Consider the following 24343-nt stretch of genomic DNA (forward strand, 5'->3'; position numbering starts at 1 on the left):
GATGTGCCTGCATTGTCTGTTGGACCTTTCATGGCAGTTTACTTTTATTGAACTCAATGCACACAGAATGACATCGATACCACCGCACATCATCTTAAACTATACATAACACAACTGAAGCACATACACAGTGTGATTATCCATACACTTTGAGACTTCCTATTAATATTTAGTTCAGTGCAATAAGACATTTTGGTCTTGACAGAAAAAAGTCAGCATCAATATCTGGCAGTAGAAGCATTTCAATAGACAAGGCTGCCAGACCTGATCCTTATCATGTCCCGGCTTAGAAACATGATTCTTCCACCAGTGTATACTGATGCACTGATAGAACCACATCTGCTTTTTACCACAACCTCATCACATCCATTTACTCACTCAATTCAAGCTTAGTGCAACTTCTGTCACTCAGTCTGCCTAAATGCTGTTAATATATCTTCATATAGCTTTGCATTTTTCCTGCCTTCATGTTCATCATTTTATGCACTCCAATTTTATGATCCTTCCTCCCTTGAATTCATGGCTTCTTTTCTACTTTTGTCCCTTCTGCCAAACGCTGAACAGAGACTCATTTTAATCTACAGAAATTGTGCAATTTGTTTCATTAACTTCATTCATTTTCATTTGGCAGTTTGTAAAGGCACTGGGACAGAAACAAGGCCCCAGCCATGCTAATCATTATGCAAACCAGCCACAGAAAGACAAACCCTATCCTCAGGAGACTACAGGCTACATTTAAAATAAACAGAAATTAAAGGGTGATCAACAAAGATCGGGTTGGAGAAAAGTTATACAGCAAACATTTTTCTGTTCAATGAACATGTTTCACCCTGCATCTACATGCCTACTGCTAACAGCATTCCCATTCAGGGGTTACTTGTGGTATCCTATTTCTGTTCACCATTAGAACAACATACAAATGTTCTATTTACTTATTTTTACAAGCACATGCAGCTCCTTTGAACATGTAAATAACATTGACAAAGAGCTGGTTATATATCATTTTTAAGACCCCCTCCCCCCATGTTTGAAGTGGTTGGGTTGGACGGGTTAGAGGTTACCTCCTCAGTTTGTTATTACAGTGAAACTTCGAGAGGTGTTAACAAGTCGTACACCGAGGTTCGTTTCCCCTGTTTCGCATAAGGACTACTGCAGATTCCAAGGGACTAAAATATGACTTTTAACATTTTCATGCTAATTGCCTGCCATAAGCAACACCTGATGGAAAGCAGGGCGGGTTTCAGTAAGCATTAATCTCCCCGAAGTTTTGGAAGAGGAAATCTTCCATTTTCTCCCCATCCTTTACAGAAGTCTGAATTTAACATAACAAAAAGCCTGCTGGGCTAAGCTATTAGATCTCAATGTCCCATTAGCTCAAGGAGTAGTCTCTTTGTATAAATTGGTAATTTCTTGTAAGCTCCGAATTTAACGCCATTCTTCTACGCCAGGGCACAGCAGCACTAGGAAAACGAACTGCAGCTAACTGAACTGTCCGTACAGCACAATTAAAATCACAACCGTATGAGGTAACTGCACAAGCCGCGCTGTTTTATAGTGGGAACGGCAACAGCTCTGTCTTCTCCTGCCTTTTGAAACATAGTAGCACTGCCTCTCTTAAATACGGAAACTAAAATCAATAAAAAGAAGGTCTGACAATATGTATCCCTTCATCCCGCCAACCCCGAGGGCTAACCTGAAGCCTTTTGCTCACAACATCACACTGGGGATGAACAAGTAGATTACTACAAGTGTAAGACATTACAGGAAACCAGCATTAGAACAGATGAGCATGGCTCTAATAAGCAGAACAGCTCTGTGCAGGCAGAGTACGGGTTGGCCTACTGTTGAAATACAGCTGGAGTACCTCCAAGCACAGTCAAGTTCTTTGCGTAGGAGAGTAATGTGAAAACAGTTCTGGTGTTACATATGAGCTATCTTCACCAATATGCTTTTTAATCTGCACTAGGACTCAGCTGAATAAGGTAAAAAGTTTCTGATGTATCATACAGCGACACAATTGCAGAGGACAAAGGAAATGAGAGGAAAAAACAGCACAGCCCTCCTTATATTTGTCTGAACATTTTTATTTTTATACCTGTAACACCGGGTTCTTTCAAGATAAGAACTCCTCCTGCATCATTTGCAACTTCTGCAAATCTTTCAGTGCCACTACTGCATTCTGCTAGGTGGAACATACTGAAATCCTTGCTCAGGAACAGCTCTGAAATTCAGGTAATTCAGTAGTGACAAATCTTGCTATTCTCCAGAATTCTGAGAAATAACACATTCAGCCTTGAAGGCTCTTGGACAGTTACCATCTCTCAAAGTAGCACAGCCTCAGGATACAGGTCACATATCTTACAACGTTGGCCAAACAAAATTGTTTCAAAATGACCTAGGCAGTAATACCAATAGTAGGTAGTTTTATGAAAGCTTACCACATCTGATTTCTTAAAAACCACAGATCGTATGTCGAATCCATCTGCTGTTTCTCTGTGATACTGACTGACAAAGCTGTGAGCATGCCTGGGAAAAATAATTAAGAAAAAATTAAAACCAGTATCTACTATTCGTTCCCTCAGTAAATACATTCTATCCTACAAAATCACACTACCAAACCAGCAATATAACAGATATGATGGGAAAACATAAAAAATAAAGTGATTTTACCTATATTTTTATAGCACTTAACTATATTAGGTAATATTAACTATATTTGCAATGTATGCCTCCAGAAATACATCTAGTTTTTTTCCTGATGTTCCTATATGTTTTTTTTTTTATACACTTTACACCACTATGTGAAGCAAAGCACTACCAGATACAAACGGGGCAGAGTTCATACATGTTACATGTGTCAAACCACTGCGTTCAGGCCAACAGAGTGCTTTAATACTTACTCTCTACTAAAATCCTACAGCCAGCAGATTGCAGGACCACACGTGAGTAGCAATGAACTAGCTGTTGTACATCTCTGCTTTGCTGTTAAATGCTCCAAGTCTATTACTTAGAAAAGGGGCTCGCATTGCTGTAATCTGCATGCAGCCCTATTGTCCGCCAACAAAAAAAGGTGAGCACACTACTGGGCCTTACATTTGATTAACGATTTTGCCTCATGCTTCTTATAAAAGTTTCATTAGTTTTGCACCCACTATTTATATGCTTTTAAGCAAAAGCACGGGGCATAGCTCATCTCCTACCCCTTCAAACCTGCCAGTAAGAAGTCACTAACTTGATCCAAAGGGGACATTTTGCTTTTAAAGAAAACTTTAGGGTTTGGACTTCTTATTTGCAGCAATTTTTGTGTGTCACTGAGCAACGTATCCCTGACACGAGCATGCGGAAGCAGAAGCACCCGCACTGATGGCAGCCCATCTCCTCAGCCGCTCCCACCTCCCATTCCTCCTCCTGGCGGTGCTCTCCTTCCTGCTCCTCAGAGGGAATCGGCTTCCAAAGACACGTGTAGCAACCTAAACCGTATCTCTCTCTCTCTTTTTTTTTTTTTTTTAATATATACATATATATTAATTATTTCTTTGCTGAAGGAGTGCATGATTTCCTACCTGGGAGAAGCAAATCCCCAAGTACCAAGTACAACACCAAGTACCGATCCCACGGGGAGAAAACCACTGACTCAGAACGTCCAACAGGAAAACGTAAACTCTTTTTTTTTTTTCCCTCTCTTTTCCCCCCACCTGCTTTTCACCTTTACCCCAAACACGCAATTAACGCAAATTTCATCTCTGATTTACTTTACAGAACACAACGAGCTCCCTGTCAGCCCCGCGTTTTTCCCCCTTCCCGCGAGGCGCCCCTTTACCGCCGGTTTCCCCCTCAGCCCCTCCCCTGGTACGGTCCCCCAGCAGGGGGCCGGAGGAACTCCCCCGAGGCCGCCCTCGTGCCCCGCCATCTTCCCCTGCGCCCCCTCCCGGCCGCCCGCAGCGCGCATGCCGGCCGCCGCCGCGCGCCCCGCTGACAGACGTCAGCTCCCGCCAATGATCGCCCTCCTCTGGGAGCGGCTCCTCCCTCAGCCAATGAAACGCTGGAGCTGCCGCAGAGGCCCGGCCCCTCTCGTCTGTAAGGACCTGTGAAGCGCTAAGCCACGCCCCTTCTTCCTCTTCCCGACTCTCCATTGAATGAAGTCCTCGCTGACCAACGGGAAGTTCCCACTGGGCTTGACTGACAGCTTCGCTCTCCATTAGAAGTAGAAAGCTCCGTCGCGCCCACCAATAGGCTGCCGGATGCGAGCCTAGGGGGCGGGCTCTCCCTCCCAGGCGGGCGGGGAAGGCCGTGGTTATCGATCCCGCTGCTGGAGGGAGGCGGCGGAGAAGCAGCAGAGAAAATGGCGGCCATGGCTGCGGAGGCGGCAGCGACTGCAGCGGTGCCGGGCGATGGGGGGGCGGGCGAAGCCGAGCCCGAGATGGAGCCCATCCCGGGCAGCGAGGCCGGCGCGGACCCTCCTCCTGCCGTCACCGAGGCCGTGGAGTCGGCGGTGCCCGACGGGGAGGAGGCCGACGGGGGAAAGGGAGCTCCCGGCGAGGCCGAGGAGCCGCCGCCCGTGCAGCTCGCCCGGAGCCCGGCCGGGACGCGGGAGCCGGAAGGCGAAAGGACGGAGACGCCGCCGCCCTCCGGCCCGGAGGCGGGTTCGCCGCAGGCCGAGCTCCGGGGAGCGACCGGCCCGGCGCCCGAGGAGCGGCCGCAGCCCTGCCCGCCGCCCGCCGCGCATCCCCCGCTGCCCGAGGAGCGGCCGCAGCCCTGCCCTACGGCTGCCGGGGGCTCCGCGAAGCGGGAGCCCGGGGAGGAGCCGTCCCGGCCGGAGGAGGAGGAGCCGGATGCTGCCGCCGCGGAGCCCGAGCGCCCGCCGCCCGCCGCCCCGAGCGGGGGGGAGGCGGAGGCGCCGCTGCTGCCCGGCTCCGAGGTGCGGGTCACCCTGGATCACATCATCGAGGACGCCCTGGTGGTCTCGTTCCGGCTGGGGGAGAAGCTGTTCTCCGGGGTCCTCATGGACCTCTCGAAAAGGTGAGCTCTCACGGGGAGCCGTGCCGAGCCCCCGTCCTCGGAGCGGCCTGAGGACGGCGGCCTCCGCTGCTTCCCTCCCTCCCATCCCGGGATCCGGGGGCGGAGGTGGCGCTGGCCGTGCCCGGCTTCGTGCCGCTGCGCCCGGCGGAAGCGCTCCCGAAGTGGGAGGGGAGGGCCGAGCACATGGGCGCTGCTTTCGGCTCGGGAGGGATTCCCGGCGCCCCCGGCAGCGCTGCGCATGGGATGGAGCTGCGAACCGCAGGTGCGGGCACGTGTGACGGCTTGGTGTCTCGCGTTGCCCGCGTAAGCTCGCATTTTTATACGTGCCGGAATGGTTTTCAGGCCTGAAGTAAGAGTGTTAGCGCTAATTGCTCCTTGCGTGCAGCGAATGAGGTGAAGTTTAATGGTTCTGAAGCACAGTAATAATTTTATTTTAGGGACTGTTATCACAAACCGACGTAAAGCCTTAATCGCGCTGGGTTTGGCTTTTTTCGTTGCCTTCCTATAGCAGTGTTCTCTTGGGAGGCTCAGGTCATCAGTGAGAGCATATAGGTGTAAGGGGTTTAAGTGCCATTTACAGGTGAAAATGCCCTGTTTCTTTACCAAACCTGTAAACGCTATGCAGATATGTGGGGGAAAAATAAAACGCAGCCAGGGTTACTATTTAAAAGAATCACAATGTGTAAAACATGTCTTTTTTCAAGATGCAGGCCACACGTACTTTTGTCTTTTATCACTGTGGTTTACATTGCTACCATCTGTTTAATAACTTCCTGTTATATCAAATTCACAATGTCTTGTGAAAGAAGGTGGCCAGAACCTTCATCCTAGGCCTAGCAGCTTGGTTGGCTTGTGAAACAGAATGTGTTTTCTGTATCTTAACTCCTGGATAATGCAGATGGAGTAAGCCTTACGTTTTTAAATTGTTATAATGCAGCTACAAATCTTTGAAAGCCAAGTACTAAAATACGATCTGCAAAATGTGTTCATCTTGAGTGTGACAGTGCCTTAAAGAATGTCAGGAGCAGTTAACAGATATTACCTAGCACTAAAACTTCTTTTGTAGGTTTGACTTCTGTACCAGCAAAATCTCATTATTAACCTACTTAGGAAAGTGACAAAGCACATGCTTCTGTACTCCTAAGGATCCGTGTTGAGAAGAAAAATGAAACATCAGCTTCTCCCTTTCTTGTAAAAGATATCTTTTTATGCATGTACTGCCTGCAAACATCCTCTCATTTGCCTGAGGTTTTCTCGTGCCCTGATGATCCTTCTGTCAAGCAGCAGAGCTGCTGCAGCCCCATGCAGCAATAGGCATCTATAGGCAGGCAAACCCTGGCTCTTTTGCGCTGTGACTTGGGTGGAAGCTTGCATCTCAATTTCCCTTGTTTTAAGCACAGGCCCTGTGGGAAGCCTTCAACATAAGAACCAAGGACCCTTGGAAAAAGCACTGTGAAGGCCTGTGCCATTTCTCCCAGCTACTCCTGTGCGGTTCATTTATTTCTTCTTCTCCATCTGTATAATCTTGGGCTTCCTGCAGGGGCACTTGTTACACTGGGATCTAGAAGGTAAAATTAGACCTTTAAATCAAAACCACCTCAGATTCAGCATAAGTTTACATGGAAGCAATGGGATTTCTGGTATAGAAGAGAGTGGATATGGAAAACCGTCTCTCTCTTGCTCATCCAAGTGAACAAGAGTAATTTTATAAACCTTCCTGATGTAAATTTTGTTTGCTGTAGGTTGGTGTCTTAAGGCCCCTTTAGAAGAGTTCTCTGTTTTAAAAGAGTTTGAATTTTTTATTGAAATCACTTTTTGAAATTAAGGAATGAGTGGATGTATTCTCTGCGTGTGCTGATACTGTTTTTCTTGTACGTTCAGAAGAAAATAATTCTTTCTTGAATCTTAATTTCTGCTTTTCTCTGAATGGCAATGAAGCTGATCCTTCTATTCAATAATGAGAAGAGTGAGTTTTAACGAGCACTTAAAAAGTGAACACAGAAACCTGTCTGCTGGACCCATGTCTTGTCAAGGCGTGCTCTAAATTAGTTTAACTTCAAGGTCAAGGAAAAGAAAAAATATCCCCATTAATTCTATCTTCATTATTAAGATGATGTTTTGACTTTGCATTTTATGTTTGTGGACTTCAGTATGAAGTTAATGATGTTAGAGATCTTATTTCCTTCTGTTCCTCCTGCCTGCTGTAAGTAGGATGTCCATTTAGGTGTTTGTAAAACAAGAGTACAAGAACCTCAGTGTTCATTGGACATTATTCCCCCATTTCCTTGAGGTAAGGAAGTATTTCTGCCCTTACTGATGGCAGTGGGGTACACTGAAGATCAGCCTGTCAGCAGCTGCACTGGAGGTTCTGAAGATAGGGAGCCACGTCTACCGAGTTCTGAATCAGCATCTTATGCAGTAAATCTTTGAGTAGGACTTCTCACCCTTTTTTTTTTTTTTTTTTTTTACATTACAGGCTTATTGCACAAATTAAAAAATGTGATCCTACTGTTAAAACATAATGGCAGCAGTGGTAATAAAATCTAAGTGCCTTATTGGGTTCCTGGACGAGGTTCTGATGTGGCTCTGTGGTGTGACCCGATGGAGCTGATGGAAGAAGCAGGAAGTGCAGCCAACCATTGGGCAGGTGAAGGCAGTCGTGTCATTGTGCCCAAGTGCACGGGGGAAGGCTGTAGCCAATTTTCCATACCAACTACTCGTGAGGTATAGGGCTTTTAAGCTTGCCTGTATGCATCATTTGGCTAACACTGTTTGCTTAGGGTATATGAGATGTTAATGCCACCTGCTGGCTTAGAATTACTGTAAATCTTGCTCTGCACCTGGAGGAAATATACAGTGAGGAAATAACTACGGAAAGTAGCATTTGTAAAACTTTAAAATGTAGAGTTAAAAAGTTCTGGTTCTGGTTTGTTCCTTTGGAGAGACTTTCAATCCCGTACTGTTTTCTTCTTTTTTGTGCTGCCTTCAACTTAAGTACTGGAGAAGAGGTAGGGAGGAATTACCTTTGTATTGTGTGTTTTTTTTTTTGTTTTTTTGTTTTTGCCAACAGTCAGGACTTAGACTTCATATGTGTTATCATTTAACTAAAATTTTGTTTCTAATCCTATGGATGTGAGGGACAGTTGCCTTCCTACTGCCTTTCTCTCTAAGCTATTTTGTGTGTGATTGTGGCAGCTCTTGGAGGAGGCAATGGGAGAAGAGCAGAGTTGTGCTGTGATCTCAGAGCCTTGTGTAGCTGAAAGGTGATGCCTTACTGCCAGTAATAGTTGTTGAAACTGGCATCTTAGTTGGGGTTTGACTGTAGAAAATGAGGAAAGACTTCCTGCAGCAAGATATGAATGAACTGTATGATAAAAACAAACTTCTTCAGATAAGCTCAGATTGTGATAATCCTAACAATATTTTCACATATAGTGTTCTTTCCTGGAGTCTCTTGAATCCTATACTTTTTCTAATATAGTAAGATTAGCAAAATAGTAAGGTTAAATGAACTGTTGCATCCATTCCCAGATTTCTTTTAATCTGCAGAGCATCTATCATATTTTTGAATTGCTTACGTTTAGCACTTCTTGAAACTTGTCTACATATGCTGAGATTTTGTTAAACTTTGCAGGGTGCAAAGTTTTGGTGTATTGTGACTGTATGCACCAAGGCAAGGGGAGGGCAAAAAAAAGTACTCTGAGTTGCAAAAGGCTGAAGGTCTGCTGGTGTGAGGAAGAAGCAGCAAGAATCTTGCATGAAAAATTGAGGCTCATTTCTCGTTGCTTTAGGTTCTCTTTTACTAACTGATAAATTTATTTAATAAATGGAGACATTTGATGTTCCTTGTCCAGGGGAGGTTTAAGTTCAATGGAAGTGGTGGTATTCTACAGTATACATTCACAGCAGTAAAGAAATAACTGTGTTACTTGGGGTTGTGTGCTGGTTGAGTTTTGCCTTTTTCCCAGTTTGCAAAGTGTTCATAAATTCATAGCCTGTTCTCCTGTTGTTTCTCAGATGTGTAAAGAAGCTTGGTGGAATGCTAGCATTTAAGAAAAAGCCATAATGCTGCTATGCTATTTGTTTTTTTTTTTTCCTAGAACACTGGAAACATAGGTCTGATGTGAGTGTGTGTGGTTAAGACAGTAAATCACATATAGTTTGTGACTGACAAGTGACATTGAAAGGTAGAGTGTCAAACTTGGTTAGCCTCACTTAGAGCACAAGGTTGGATCAGAGAATCTTGTGACGCTGCTTCCAAGCTAAATTTTTCTGTGATTCTAATTAGTTTCAGCTTCTATATGTGAAAATAGTTTCTCCTGTATTTTTGTTTACATCCAAAGCTTCACCAGGTTTTATTTGTTGTCACTTATCAAATGCCTTTTTGAAAGGCTTTCTCATTCCAAGTTTCCTCTTGTAAAAATGGCTGGCAAAACTGGAGTGGCTTTAAAGCTTTTCTAGTATAGGTGTAAAGCATGTTACAGCTGCTGCTTACACTGAGCAGACATACTTGTCAAACTGCTGCTGGTTTTGAGCCAGTACAAGGAACGCGTTTTCCATCCATCCCCTTCTGAAACCAGTAATAATCCCTAATCTTGCTGCTGTATGGGGTGTCTGTGTGGATTGTGCCTCAAACTTCCCTTTCCTAAAGTAGTGTAGTCTACTACTGTTCTTTGCTGGACTTTGATTCAATGGATGATGGCTAAACTGTGCTTTCTTCTTATGGCATGCTTGTCTGCCTTCCAGCAGCATGGGTTACTGTTTTTTGAGGGGAGCTTAACTTGACTTAGCTTGAAGTGTTGGAAGACAAAGGACTGAAGTGAAGTTTTCAGTATGCATGAAATGATTTTTTTCCTTTATGATTCTATAGGGCTGATTAATCTGATACATCTTGCCACTGAGTTGACTTAAAGCTCATCCATTAGTGAATGATGTCCTCTTCAAGTTTCTGGGGATTTGACTGTTATTTGGGTGATCTGGAATGTATATTCAAGACATCTTAAACAATTTTGTAGCTTTGTAACACATCCAAACGTATCAGCTAAGTATCTGCTTTAAAATGTGATCCATGTGTTTAATAATGCCAACAGATGTAAAATGAAAAGATGACTTTAAATGGATCTTCAGCCTTAAAAGCATGACAGTAAAATTGCAGTAGTTAGTAGGAAGCCTAAGCTTAAAATATTTGCATTTCATCTCTAAAATAAGTTACTTTTGTATCCTTGTCAGAACTCTGGTAGTTACAGAAAAGTGAAGGAAACTTGGAGAATTCACATGTAAAGTCTTTCCAGTGAGAAGGTGAAGGATACATTCCCTCTCCTTTGGTGGGGAAAGGAACGTTTAGGAACCATCTAAGTACTCTTCAGGCTTATCCACTTCAAATTGTTCTGTCTCTGCAGTGGCTAATTCTCCCATGTCTGCATCAGCATCCTGACTACATGGATTTCTCTGATGTAGTTTCATGGCAGTTGACTTTGAGGATGCAGCTTTTCTTGATGATGTGATTTCCTAAGAGAGTTGCTCACGCTATGGTTCTTTGTCATATTTGTTGAGCTCTAATTGCAGTAAGCATTTCTTGGTGTCTTTATTCTGTTGTTACATTGCTTGGGAGGTAAGTAAAGTTCTGAATTGATAACTTGGCTTATGTGTATGCTTTTTCAGTTAGGTGCCTACCACTAAAAGCAGTGTGTGCCACAACAAGCTTTATCACGCCAACTAAATCCCTTATTAAAAATAGGTTACTGCATAATCTGTGTTTTGGATACAGACTGTTTTCCTGGGTTCTGAAATACTTTGTAGTGAAATAGCTATGATCTAATTGTACATTACATCAACTATTGTGATTTAAGCCCCCAGCTTGTATGTACACGTGAAACAAATATACTTAGCCCTGTGTTACCTGAGCATGTTGTTATACTCTCAGTATTCAGAATCATTGAGCCTTAATCCATGAGATGAAAATGGCTTTGATTGTTTCTTCTCTTGGCTGCTACAAAATACCTACTGGTAATACAGCTTGAACAAGAGTAATGTATTGAAAGGTAATTGATGATTGCTGTAGTCTGACTTAATGGTGAAGATGAGAATTTTGATCAGAATCATTTACAACAGAATTGATTTAACCCAACACTAGAAGCTACTGTGTTGTGTTGACATAAACCCAGTGTTTGCAGACAAACGTGAAATACTTCTGAACCCTTTCAGCACATTCTTTCCTTTGGCTCTTCTTGGGAGAAAAAATATACTTTTACTGTTTTGTTTTTTTTAATTGAGAAAGGTAAAACTTAAACATTGGAGACTAAAGATGAGAGCTGGAGACTTTATATAGTGATGCAGATGCTTTGCCCCAGGATGCATCGTTTAGGTGTTTATGTACATGCAGTTGTGCATTTAGTTGGTATTTGTTCCTTACCTCCTGCTTATTTAAAAATACTTTTAAACCATGCTCTGTTTTGCATACAAATTGAACAGTAATATGTCTTCATTATAATAATTCTGCTATAGGATTTAGATGTGAAAAGTGTTGTCTTAGTTTGCTTGAAGTACTTAGGTTTACATATTGTAATGCAAATCTCTGCAACTTCTAGTTCTGATATAAAAAGTAGCTTCTGCACAATCACAGAAGATGCCATGGCTTCTCATTCATTAACTTCCAGTTGATAAGACGTGGAAATAAAACCATAAGTGTTCTTATCACCTCTGTCTCTGTATAATCTCCCAAGTTAATTGAAAGTTGTTTGTGTTGTAAAGATAACTGGCCTGTCGGAGGGCAGCTCATCTAGCCTGTTACTCAATGACTGATTATTATTTGCCTTTAACATGGATGTATATAGGAATTATATCTGGCACGAGGTATCAGATGTATGGATGATTAGATCCTACTGATTGCTGTGTTTATTTGTAAACCTTCTTAAAAATATTGTTCTTACACTGAGTTTTACCCATCTTTGTTAGAGAGAACTTTTCAGAGTAAAAAAGGGTCAGGACAGTTTTTTTGAGAGAGGAATCTTGGCAACATGGACAACTGATTCTAATTCTGAATAGGTGTGAAGCAGAGGTGCCTTAATCTCTGTTTAAATGCCCATTTCTTACTCTTTTTTTCTTAACAATTCAATTTCAGATCCTCATCAAGGAATCCTTCTATTACATGATGTAATATTCTGAGGTAATATGGTGCAGTGGTGGGCTATACAGGGCACAGCTGGAACTTAGACACACCTTGACTTTTATTCTATTTATTTTTTATAATGAAGGCACTGTCTCATGCCTTCCCAAGAATAGTATTTTCTGGAATTTTGGAAGAAAATATTATAGTAAGACAGGTGATACTTCAGGTTCAGGATCAATGCATTCAAAAAATGTACTTTGCGAGAATAAAGAGAGGCAATCTCTTGCAGTGTTTAAACACTAAATACTTCAGCTCATAACTATTAAAACATTTAGATGCTCTGCCATGTGTAGTTTTCAGTAAGTTTGTTCTGGTCACATTCATTCTGCTGCTTCTGTTAAGATACACCACTGTCAGCTTTCTCTTTGTGCTTATTACCTTCTTTCCATCTTTGTACACTGTTCTGTACTGCTTACTGTTTGTTTCCTAAATCTTTCTGCTCACTTTCTCTTTTAAATTTGTGTATAATTCTTCCAAGTTGGACAGCTGGAGAACTTCACCAAGGAGGAGTTAACAATCATATAAAAACAGTGTGGGCATAACCTGTTCTAGAATGGGGCAAAAAAAAAAAAAAAGACATTCAGCTCTTGGAAGTAATAATCAGTCTTTGGGTGTGCCCAATTTATTTTGTACTTCACGTGAACTGCATCTTTGCTTCTAATGTCTTTATGTATTGATGTGCAGTTCACGTAAATCACATTCCTATTTGCTCTTGCATAACTGGCACCAGACATCAGTGAATAGTCTGTAATCTTACAACTCATTAATTTCTAGGTAGATAGGGTCAGCAAATTCTAGCTCGTTCATTAAGACATTACCTTTTGTGAGAGACTGTAGCCTCAGGAATTCAGTATGAATGGTTTTGTGCCTTAATGATGTAGGTTTGCATCTTATATATTAAAATATCCACATCAGCAGTCCTATTTCTCAGCTTTTTGGACTAAATATTGTGGAGCTTCTTGAAGGAGAAGATGGTCTAAGGTGCGGTTGTGGTCTTAAATGGCTTTGTGGTGTCAGTGGTGTTCCTGGTGTTCATTGGGGATTGAAATCTTTAAGCAGAGTTCTTGTCCCATCTAGGGGTTCTTATTCTATTCCTATGCTCAATTAACTGCTTCCCCAACTCTTGTAAATCTTCATCAGGTGGTGAACAGTGGGATCCACATCTTCTTGCTGTACAAGAAACCAAAGCTCTTTGTGCAAGTAACACTGAAAATGTTGTTGGTTTTATTGCTGTCAGCTGACAGAGGTGTTTGTTTTTTTTGTAAATCCTGTACTCAGATTTGAACAAATTATTTGTCATCCTTAGTGAAAGGAACAGCGTTTGTGGAAAAATAATTTCTTGACTCTTGGTGGACTTCTGAGACTTTAGGGAACTTAAAACCTAGTAATGAGTATCTTCTGAATTAATGCTGGACTGCAGGCTAGAGAGATGCACAGATCCACAGTTCAGTGCTCAGAATTTGCTGTAGCCCTTAGTAGTGCAGCAAGCTGCATTTAGTTTTGATTTTTATCTCAGGGAGGACATCTGGAGTCCAAATGGAGTGGGCCCAACTCTGAGGAATGAACTTTTGTGGGGTAGTAAGGTGTTCTGTGGCATAGGATGCTTGTCACTCTGTATAAACAGAATAGTTCTCCAGCAGCTAGTAGACCAGGCTTTGCCTGGGTTCCAGGTTTCAAAGGTATGAATGTTATAGTATCTAGGGGAAGGTAACAACAGCACTAGGTGCTTCCTAGCTGTAAGTTGTCAAGTGTACAACTTCATCTATTTTTGATGACAAAATTGGCTGAGTTGTCACTTGACTGGGTATAATGAAGTGCAAATGGGATGGATAATTTAGTTTTGGATGGATTGCTTGCTTCAGTTACAACTTGAAAGTATGAAAAGAGTTTAACAGATAAGTAGGACAAATAAGTGAAGGCTTTTGCTTGTGATGATGTAAAGAATATTCTAATGTGTTATGACATTTTTTTTCAATACAAACTTTGAAAAAATAAGAAGCCAGCCTGTAGATATTTGTCTAAACTGCGTGTTTATTGCAGGAATGTGAATGGAAGTTAGACCATCACTCTGCATTTACTTTCAGTTTAGTGGCAACCACAGATAACAAACTTCAGTTCCATCAGTTCAGGTGTTGTGGTTTAACACCTGCACAGCAATGTGAACAAGTGTTAACCTGAGGACAGGTCTTGGTTAATTACTTCATTCTCAGGTCATGTGAGATTAAATACAAATGGTGTTCAGTGATTTGGAATGGGTGATTTAATGTTTGAATTGCAACCTTGTCTATCGTGTTCTTACTGCAGCAAGTTAAACTATTCAAATATAGCCTAATGTAAGCCAAACACATCTGTGTGTGTTGGAACTGGAGTGGGCAGAGAGATTGAATGCCTCATGAGGACTTTGTAAGGTTGGTACTGCAGGTTGTAGATTCTAATGTGGGACATGAGAATGGTTAAACAGGCTTTTATAATCCTTCCCTTTGTGTTCAGTGGATAGAAAGATATATTGATGAAATATGAATGTATTTAACTTTTCTCCCAGAGGATTAGCATTATGCCTTGTAAACTGATGTCATTTCCTTTAGCATAACATATTGCTGAAGATATCGGTTACCTGTTGAACAACATTCTACTTAGAATAGGGAAGTTAAACTAACGTATAAGTCTTAATGGAGTTTCATGTGTGTCAAACAGGGTGGTAGAGATCTTAGAATGCCTAGAGCTGCCTGCAGAAAAATAGACAATGTTTTAAAATAGTTTTTTTTGCAGAACAGAAGGGAATTATTTGTACTGTATTGAAATTATAAGGGTAGTTTTGCCAGAAGGAACCCAAACTCCAAGCTCTAGGCTGTAATACATCAGGTGGTCAAGCAGTAATCTTCTGTGGATGCTGATGTGAAGAATGACAGTGCTGTTAAATGCCAGTATTTACACGTTGTATATTCGGTTGAAATTTAACATAAGTTCAGGCTTTTGTGCTATGCCACAAACTGAAGAATTCTGTAAAAGTTAACGAAAATGCCTTCCTTGCTCATATAAATGGAGTTGGTGTAGAAATCTATCTTGAATAGACTTGGAATTGATGGGGTAACTTGCTGAGTATGAACTTGGCATTTGTAAGAGTTTTCTAGAAGTATAAGTGCTGTCCCTGGCAATGTTCTTGGATATGTTTTCAAGGGTTGTTGTTGACGCAATAGAAACCCATGTAAGTGAAGTTATGTGTTCTGTGTTGGATGCTGACTTGGTTTTGATGTTTTGCTTTTTCAAAACATAGCTTAAGACTTGGTATAATGTTTCAGTTTTGTCCAGAACTCGTGTTTTTTGAATGGTAGTTATGTAGAGGGCTTTTAAAATGCTTTTTAATAAATACAGCAAAAGATCCCTCAAACCTTTAATTTTTTTTTGTTCTCTTGAAGGTTTGGACCCCACGGAATCCCTGTGACCATATTTCCTAAAAGGGAATACAAGGATAAACCTGAAGCCATGCAGCTCCAAAGTAAACCATTCCAAGATGAGGCACAGGTGAAGTGTGAATCTAATGCTGCAGTCCCCGATGACTCTTCTCTCACGCAGCCATCAGAACCAAGCTTAGCTAAAAGCCTATGGACTTCTAAACCACCTCCTCTCTTCCATGAGGGAGCGCCATATCCTCCTCCTTTGTTTATCAGGGACACATATAACCAGTCAATACCTCAGCCTCCGCCCCGGAAAATAAAGCGGCCCAAGCGTAAAATGTACAGGGAGGAGCCCACTTCTATTATGAATGCTATCAAACTACGACCCCGACAGGTCTTATGTGACAAGTGCAAAAACAGTGTTGTTGCAGAAAAAAAGGAAATAAAAAAAGGTGGCAATGCAAGTGACTCTTCCAAATATGAGGATAATAAAAAACGAAGAAACGAGAGTGTGACTACTGTGAATAAAAAACTTAAGACTGACCATAAGGTGGATGGAAAAAGCCAAAATGAAAGCCAGAAAAGGAACGCTGTGGTCAAGGTTTCAAATATTGCCCACAGCAGAAGCAGAGTAGTTAAAGTTACTGCACAAGCAAATACTTCAAAAGCGCAGTTAAATACAAAAAAAGTTCTCCAGAGCAAAAACATGGATCATGCAAAAGCTCGGGAAGTCTTGAAAATGGCCAAAGAAAAGGCACAAAAGAAGCAGAGTGCAACCTCCTCTTCCAAAAATGCACATTCAAAGGTCCACTTCACACGGCGTCTTCAGAACACCAGCTCAGGTTCCCTCCCGCCCCGATTGCGTTTAAAGCCACAAAGATATCGGAACGAAGAAAATGACTCTTCTCTCAAGACAGGACTTGAGAAAATACGGAGTGGCAAGATGGCAACTAAGCCGCAGTCTCGCTGCTCCTCCACCCGCTCAGCAGGTGAGGCCCCTTCAGAAAATCAGAGCCCCTCAAAAGGCCCTGAAGAGGCCAGCAGTGAGGTTCAGGACACAAGTGAAGTGCATGTAACTGTTGATCAGGATGAACACCAGACATTGGGCAAGAGAGGCAGCAAAAGCAATATAACGGTTTACATGACCCTTAATCAAAAGAAATCTGACTCTTCCAGTGCATCAGTTTGTAGTAGTGATAGCACAGATGATTTGAAATCTACCAACTCTGAGTGTAGCTCTACTGAAAGCTTTGATTTTCCTCCAGGCAGCATGCATGCACCTTCTTCCTCCTCCTCCTCTTCGAAGGAAGAGAAAAAGCTCAGTAATTCCTTGAAAATGAAAGTCTTTTCCAAAAAAGTCTCTAAATGTGTTACACCAGATGGCAGGACCATATGTGTAGGGGACATTGTTTGGGCCAAAATTTATGGCTTCCCTTGGTGGCCAGCCCGTATCCTGACCATAACTGTGAGCCGGAAAGATAACGGTCTTTTAGTTCGCCAGGAGGCTTGTATATCATGGTTTGGCTCCCCAACAACGTCTATTCTTGCTCTTTCACAACTATCCCCCTTTTTAGAGAACTTCCAGTCGCGCTTTAATAAGAAGAGAAAGGGTCTTTACCGCAAGGCCGTCACAGAGGCAGCCAAGGCTGCTAAGCAGCTGACTCCCGAAGTTCGGGCCCTGCTGACACAGTTTGAAACGTGAACATGGAGAGTAAGGTAGGCAAGAAATCTGGAGGCTCCACGAAATTCATAGCCTAGTTAGAGGACTACCATGAAGGACTTGCCGAGGCAGAAGTTGCAGTCGGTTGGATGCTCTTTTTATACTAAAGTTGTTCCATTTGTAGCGGTTTCATGGAAGTTAAACAAATTGAACATGCAATCAAAATTAGCCTAAAGTGAGAATTTCAGTATTTTTCAAGTGAGAATTTTTTTTAAAGAAAAAACTCCTCAAACACCCAATGCATAGGAGCCATAGCCTCAGCTGAAAGGCAGCTTATTTGCAGGGAATTTTTTAGTAGTTTCTACCCAGTATGTACCAAGTTGCTGTGTGGCAAAGGGTTGACACAAGGGGTGAAAGTAGTAGCTGTGATATTTTATTTTTCTTTTCTTAGGTGGCCCATCAGGGAAGTGTAGAAACGTAAGCCTTGTCTAAATGGTCTTTAAACATGATTTCAAATACTTTCTGATGTATTTAGTCTGGCCAGTGCAAATTGGTTCAATGCGCGCAAGAACATCTTAGAGGCGTGCCCCGATCCACGAAGGCCAGTTTAAATGGCATTAGAAGATGTGCTGAAGTTTTTAAGGAAGAAAAATTCACAAAATTAAAGACCAGATTAAATGGGGTTTTATCTTAGTGACCACTTCTTAAACACTCAGCCTTTCTATGCACATGGGGGCACAAATATTAACACTTCAGGGTATGAGAAGCTGAGAGTGATGCCTGTAGCTCTAAGACAAAGCTGAGAAATTGCTCAGTGTTTGGGATCAAGGGCTGTTAATGCTGCATAGGTGTGAATCATAAGTTCTGGTCTTTCTTCCTGAAGAAGTCTTTCAGGCCATTTGCCTGGAGTTTTAGATTAAGAGAGGCTTTGTTTTGAATGTGTAAATAATTGATTGATGAAATTTGGTCAGATTTTCTCCTGACTGGTTGTTCCTAAATTCTTAGGATACGTCCTAGTTAATTACACTTTGTGAATTGTCAGATGTGTAATTGTTGCATTTTGGATGTATCTAACTTCATTTTTTAAAAAATATTTCCGTTTAAGGTATCTGTTTGCAGGTCAGAAAATGAGAATTATGTAATTGTGTAATGCTCTGAAATGTACAAACAAACTGTAAATAAAATTGACTAAATCTGAATTATTTGTGTGTGTTTCTCAAAAAGCTTTGAAAAAAAAATCTAGGATGTTAGAGTACTTGATATCTATGCTGGATTTAGAGGACACCTTTTTAAAAAGTAAATTGTCCTTTTTTTGCTCATTCTTAAAGTGCTGGTAAAGTACTGTTGGTACACTTCAGTCTTAATTCGGAGATGAAGCAATTATCGATCCCCTTTGTTTCAAAACTAGCTCTGTAGAGGGCTTTCTGGGAAGTTTATCAGGTTTTTTTTCCCCCTTAATTAGATTTTGTTCCATATATTTGAATAACAACTGGATAATGTCACTTGCACAGTGGGGAAATGTTTTCGGTTTTCTCCATCTATCAGAAACTAAGCAGACCTGCTCCGCTGTTACTTCAGCTTTTCTTGCATGTCTGTTGCTCGATGCTGGGCACCTTCATGCAATTCACTGTACAGATTGTACATTTTTTCCTCTAGTTTTGGTCCACAGCTGACTATATGCATTGTTCTCTCTTTTCCAACCCACTGCTGTTTGAGCCTTGCAATGTGTTGTGAAGAATCTGTCAGCATTCATCCCAGAGCAGTTTTCATCCTGTATTTTTTTTTTCTTCCATAATTGCCCACGTAGGCAACCAGGACAGATGTAAAGATCTCAGCTTAGGCTGCAATTAGATTTTGAGCAGACATGAAAATGGGGGTAAGGATTTAATCATCAAACCCTTAAAATCTTGTAAACTTAAGATGAAATTTTGTATATTCGTGATACTGTCTGGTCTTTCCAAAGCATTCGGTTTCTTTAACCTTTTAAAATTATTCTGTTGTGCCCACAGAACTATTTGAAGTCCAAAGTGTTGAGTACACGGCTGTTAGCATTTCCTCCCAAGTATCTGCTGAGCTCTGTTAGGTGCTAGTTAAGCTTCCAGTTGTGTCAGCTCTTCCTTGAGCTTCTAACAGCTACCAGAAAAACCCAAATCAAACCAAACAACTGGTCAATGCTTTTTGAATGTGATAAACACACAATAAATTCCATAGTATGAAAAAAAAAAATAAAATCCTGTTTCACTTCTATGTATTCTTTCCTGCAAACAGAAACAGTTTCTCTATTGAAGTAAATAAGCCTTACTTTGTTACTAAAGCAGAGTGCTTTTTGAAGCCAAGAACCCATCCAAGGTGGTTTAGATGTCTGCACTGGTTTCTTGAGGTTTAGAATCTCGAGCAAACTGCTTGTAAGTTGTTCTGGGTGGAGTAGCAATAGCACTGATGTGTATGTTGTTATTTTTTTTATTTAAAGTACTTGGAAGCTTTGTATTCTTTTAATTTCTATACAGATTTCTATAAAGGTAGCACAGTGCTAGAGTGTGGAACTTACATGTTTGCTGCTGAGGTTGAAGAGCAACAGGTATGAGGGGTTTCTTTCGATTGCTTTGTGTTCAAAAGAACGTTATGAAAGGCCTTTAATGACTCTGAGTTGTGGTTTGTAGCTGATTAGTCTTTTATGAAGTCTTTCCTAAGTTTTCTAGTTTGTACTAAACATAAAGTACATCATCACTGCTGACCTAACAGGTCCCAAACCCAGCAGAGTATTTCTTTCATCGCAGCACCCTGTTATGTTCCATTGAAAATATCCTATTCATGGGCCTGTGGTTCTTTTTGCTCTGAAGTAGCTGCGATTCTAGATTGAGTCTATAGTGGAGAAAATGTTGGGCTTAATGTGCAGCCTGGTTGTGACATAAAGTAGCCTGGATGGTCACAGCGTGGCTGCTGTGTATGGATTAGCTTTGAAGACTTGCACAGCGCTGAGCTTTGCCTTGGCTGCAAAATACTTCATTCTTATGTGCACACCTGAGCCCAGCAGTGCCCGTAGTGTGAACGTGTGCAGTTCAGGACATGCCTCCCCTCTCTGAATTACTTGCACAGTGCAAATGATTTATCAGGTAACTAATTAGAGCGTGTTTGTGAAGTGCCAGGAAAGTGCATCTGTGCAACTAAGCTGTGCAACTGTTGTAAGCAGGCTGTGTGTGCAGAGGAGGAACAGCAACACAAAGACTGTTAGCTTTCTATTGGCTTGATACAGGATGCGTTTCTGAATTAAGGAAATTCCTCAGTGTGGTTGTGTGTGCATGATGCTTCCATTTGGGGAGAAAATAAGGCAGGTAGTGATGAGTCTGTAATACAAGAATGTTTTTCCTTTGAGTATCTTTAGTGTTAGTTAAAGCTACTTCATCTGAAGCCATTTTATACCAAAACATATAAAGATTTCTTTTAAGTTTTGGAAAGCCTGAGTGTTTAATGAGTAAAGGTGGGACCAAACGTGAAATACTTGTGTTTCTCTGCAGTTCTACAGGAAATTGAACAAATATTTGGTATTTTTCTGATCAGAGTTGTAATTTTATGTCAACATTTAAATAAGGTAATCATCTCTTGTTGTACTTATTTTCTTTTAGGCAGTGTTATCTTTGGTTATCTGAATATTTCATTATCTGAATCCTGCAGAACTGGCAGCTTCCTCACCAATGGGGTTTTGGGGATGCACTGAATTTAGGTCAGCTGTGCAAGGCTGAGAAGGCTTTATCTCTTATCACTGTGCAGGAAAAGGGTTTTTTGGAAATGAGGGTGAAGCTTCGAAGTGTTACCAGGTTTAAGAAATATCACTAATGCACATAGGGTTGTGTTTTTCACTGCTAGGTTTGTTTCAAGCCAGCTAACAAAGTTAACTGGTTAATATTCCCAAGGCCTGCCACTGATCTGTTTGTCGTGTGTGAGCCTTTGCTGCAGTTGTCAGGGTACAGTGTGAGCGTGAATAATGAAAACAAGCAGTGGCTCATCATCATCTGCCCTCGTGTCTGTTCTGTGGGGTATAATGTAAAACAAGTAGAGCAGTCCTCTCAGCTGGAGTCTCAGAAGGAAAAAAGCCACCTAAAAGGGGAATGAAGACGGCAGCATTTTGTGCCTTAAGCTGTTTGGTCAAAGTGTAGGTATATTATTTAAAAACAAACTTGAAAGTGATCTTACAGCGCAGAGTTTATAGTGGTTAAAGGCTGAGGTGCTTTATTTTTCTGTTCTTATTTTCAGTTTACTTTTTAAGCGTATAAATAGAAAGGTCATAGGGAACCTGAGGGAGAAGAGAGGAACTTGGTGTGTGGACTTAGATATGATAACATAAGTAGAACTGGGAGAATAATACTGAGAATAATACAGTACTTTACAAGTGCAGTAGGGAGGAATAGTTCTGTGGCTTGTTACTGGATTTTGTCAGTTTAGGCTATGCTTACACAAAGTCTGTGTTTTTTCTTTATTATTTTTTGAAATACAGGGTATGGTGAGATATCTGATGGTGACGTAGTCAGGCTATAAATGGCAGCAATATGGTGCAGTTATCCCTGCAGATAAAATAAGCTATCAATAACCAAGGAGGTCTCTTCATGTAAGTAACTTCCCTAAGGTTTCTGATGTGGCTGAGTTGCTCAGAGATCACCCGCATTCATCAGCAGGCCAGGCAGAGGCCTGCACTCTTGGCTGCTTTGGAGCAGCTGTCATGATGAGCTGGAAGATCCAAGCCTGTGAGATGTGGCTGCAAATGTACAGCTCAAATTCTTACTGATCTGTTGTGGGAAAAAGCTCTGCTTGGATACGTGGCTGTGGTGATAGTAATGACAAATTCTTACTTGACGTTTAAAATACCTCAATTTCTGTTCTTGCTAACGTTGTATTTTAGTTGAATTTCCTTAGTATGGCCTTATGCTGTGTGTTTATAGAACGTGGCTATTTAACTGGATAAAATAAGGTCCCCACATAAGATGCTTTTTCTATTCCCTGCTCATCTTACTGGCATTTCTTTCACCATTTCCAGTTTGAGCTCATCTTTCTTCAATATCAATGCTAAGAACTATTTCTGGTAATTTACATGAGGTCTTGCAAAACTCATAGAGCAGCAGTGCGATGGTTCTTCCCCAAATCAGATATTTCTCTGGTGTCTGCTTTTGCTTTTCAGTTGTTAGAACCTGGGAGTAGCTTGTAGTTATCCTATGGGTTACTCAAACATCTCAGTCTTTCTTCTGTAATATCAGAGATTTGTACTAATTCATATTGAACTTTAATTTATGCATACATATTTTGAATTGCTGTGACACAACTGCCCCCTATGTAAACACAAGGAAAGACAGCAGCTCCCTGGCGTGGCTGTGGAGACACCGGCTTGCTGACTGTGACCGTGCTTTTTCCTGCAGTTTTGTTCTTGGCATCAGATCCAGCAGTAGGGGAGCAAAGCCTCTGGGTGGCCCTGCGGCACAGGCTGGCTCACTGCCAGGTGCTGATTGCTGAGGGGAACTCGGATTCGTGGCCGAGAAAGAAAAAGCATCCCCCTGCTCTTGGTACGGAGCAGGGTAAGCAGCAGCATGGAAAGGGAGTGTGATTGATGAGATGTTCTACGCATTAGAAGACCTGAGCCGCCCTGCACATCCAGTAGGGAGACAAAAGGGAGTAAGGGATTGCCTAGCATGCCTGCATAACCCCTCTGCATGGTCTGCAAATGCACAGTGCTAAAAACGTATCTACCTGCTGCAGCCCAAAGGGATAATGATAACAACATCAGCTGCAGGTGTAAGTTGGAGCAAGGAGCAGATCAAGACCCCCTGTTTTATATTCAGGCTTTGCTCTTCCAATGTATGAAGACAAATGGTTTTGCGGAATTAATTTGGGCTACAACTGAGAAGTTATTTTCAAAGCCAGGACTGGGCACATTTTGAACAGCTGTAGTGCAGTTTCTATGTCAACGATTTTGGCAGAGGTAGAAGAACAGCCTGTTGGGACTGGAAGTCTGCAAATACCTGACAGGTGAACTGACAAAGGGGAAATATTCCTGTTTAAATGCAAGCAAGGCACAAGAAGTTATAGTTAAAATTACAAGACAAAGTTAAGTTTAGGCTCTAGAATTTATTTAGAATACAGCAGCAAAATCCTTGATGTTGTTTTGAGAGCTGCATAGCTGCTGTAATTGCAAGCTTTTGGGAACAAGTGAGGTTAACCTCTGTCAGGACTGGGTTAGTTAAATTCATCCTGCGTTTGGCTATGGGGCAGAATTGCTGAGTTATCCTGGCCCTGACACAGCTCCCATTTCTGTGATTCTGTAATTAACAGCTCTGATTTAGGACAAAGAATCTTTGCAGAAATGTGCAGATAAGGAAGTGCTGTGCCTCGTGTGTCAGGCAGGAATCACACTCAGTACAGTGAAAGCACAGCGCCCAGACTGCTCTGCATCTCCTGCCAAGGGGCCTCTCCTATGCAAAATCATGCTTGGATGACATCATTTATATAATATGTCAACTTCAAACAAGTTTTTCTTTTAAAACACGTAGGTCAATTTTCATGTTTACTTACTAATGGTTTTGCTATCAGATCCGCAATACGAACAAGAGCTATTCTTACATATGCTAGCCATGTGCTATGCAGTTGAGATTTGGAAGGCAAGCTGTGTTCCCACCAGCTTGTTCCCATCAGCAAGAGGCTGTAATGGGAATGTAGCATAACTCTGGTGACAGACTCTGCCCAACTGTCATTGCCCATTTGTGTTTTAACAGGTGCACAAAGGGGAAGAAGGTGCTTGCTTTGTCAGTAAAGCAAGCAGGTTCAGTTCCAAGCAAATATTTACTTAAATGCCAGTTTTACATCTTTTCTTTTTTTTTTTTAATTTAGCAACATGTAGCATTTTTGTTTGGTGTTAGGATGTTTAATTGCACTGCTGCAGGGGTTCCAAATTGTAAAGCATATGGTTCAAGTACAGCGTAAAAATAGCTCCCTCCTCTGTCTTTGTCCCCTGCAACAAAAAAAAAAAAAAAAAAAGAAGAAGAAGAAAAAAAGAAAAAAGTCTAGCTGGATTTCTGCTATGAGGAAAAAAAAAAGAAAGATGTTTTCTTTCTGGATATG

General features: G+C 41.7%; 2 protein-coding genes across 9 annotated transcripts in view; one reads left to right on the plus strand and one right to left on the minus strand.

Annotated features, from left to right (window-relative positions):
* FABP6 (fatty acid binding protein 6) overlaps nucleotides 1-4217 on the minus strand; it is a 39100-nt gene extending 34883 nt beyond the window's left edge. For 4 of the 5 annotated variants that reach the window (XM_090151032.1, XM_090151033.1, XM_031598055.2 and 1 more), the window contains exon 1: nucleotides 2439-4153. The gene's annotated coding sequence lies outside the window, so the exon portion shown is untranslated. Of the gene's footprint in view, nucleotides 1-2438 lie in introns of all 5 variants that reach the window. The other variant, XM_090151036.1, reaches the window with a different exon arrangement.
* Nucleotides 4218-4342: 125 nt separating this feature from the next.
* Nucleotides 4343-24343, plus strand: part of PWWP2A (PWWP domain containing 2A) — a 33912-nt gene continuing 13911 nt past the window's right edge. For 3 of the 4 annotated variants that reach the window (XR_016471427.1, XR_016471428.1, XM_090151023.1), the window contains exons 1-2: nucleotides 4343-5019; nucleotides 15604-17298. Coding sequence is in view for 2 of the 4 variants with exons in the window: in XM_090151023.1 (XP_090007149.1) it covers nucleotides 4343-5019; nucleotides 15604-17284 (2358 nt within the window). In the remaining 2 variants the exon portion in view is untranslated. Of the gene's footprint in view, nucleotides 5020-15603; nucleotides 18442-24343 lie in introns of those variants that run through there. The other variant, XM_031598049.2, reaches the window with a different exon arrangement.

The sequence above is a fragment of the Phasianus colchicus genome, chromosome 15, assembly GCF_987193195.1.
Source record: "Phasianus colchicus chromosome 15, bPhaCol1.hap1.1, whole genome shotgun sequence".
Taxonomy (NCBI): Eukaryota; Metazoa; Chordata; class Aves; order Galliformes; family Phasianidae; genus Phasianus; species Phasianus colchicus.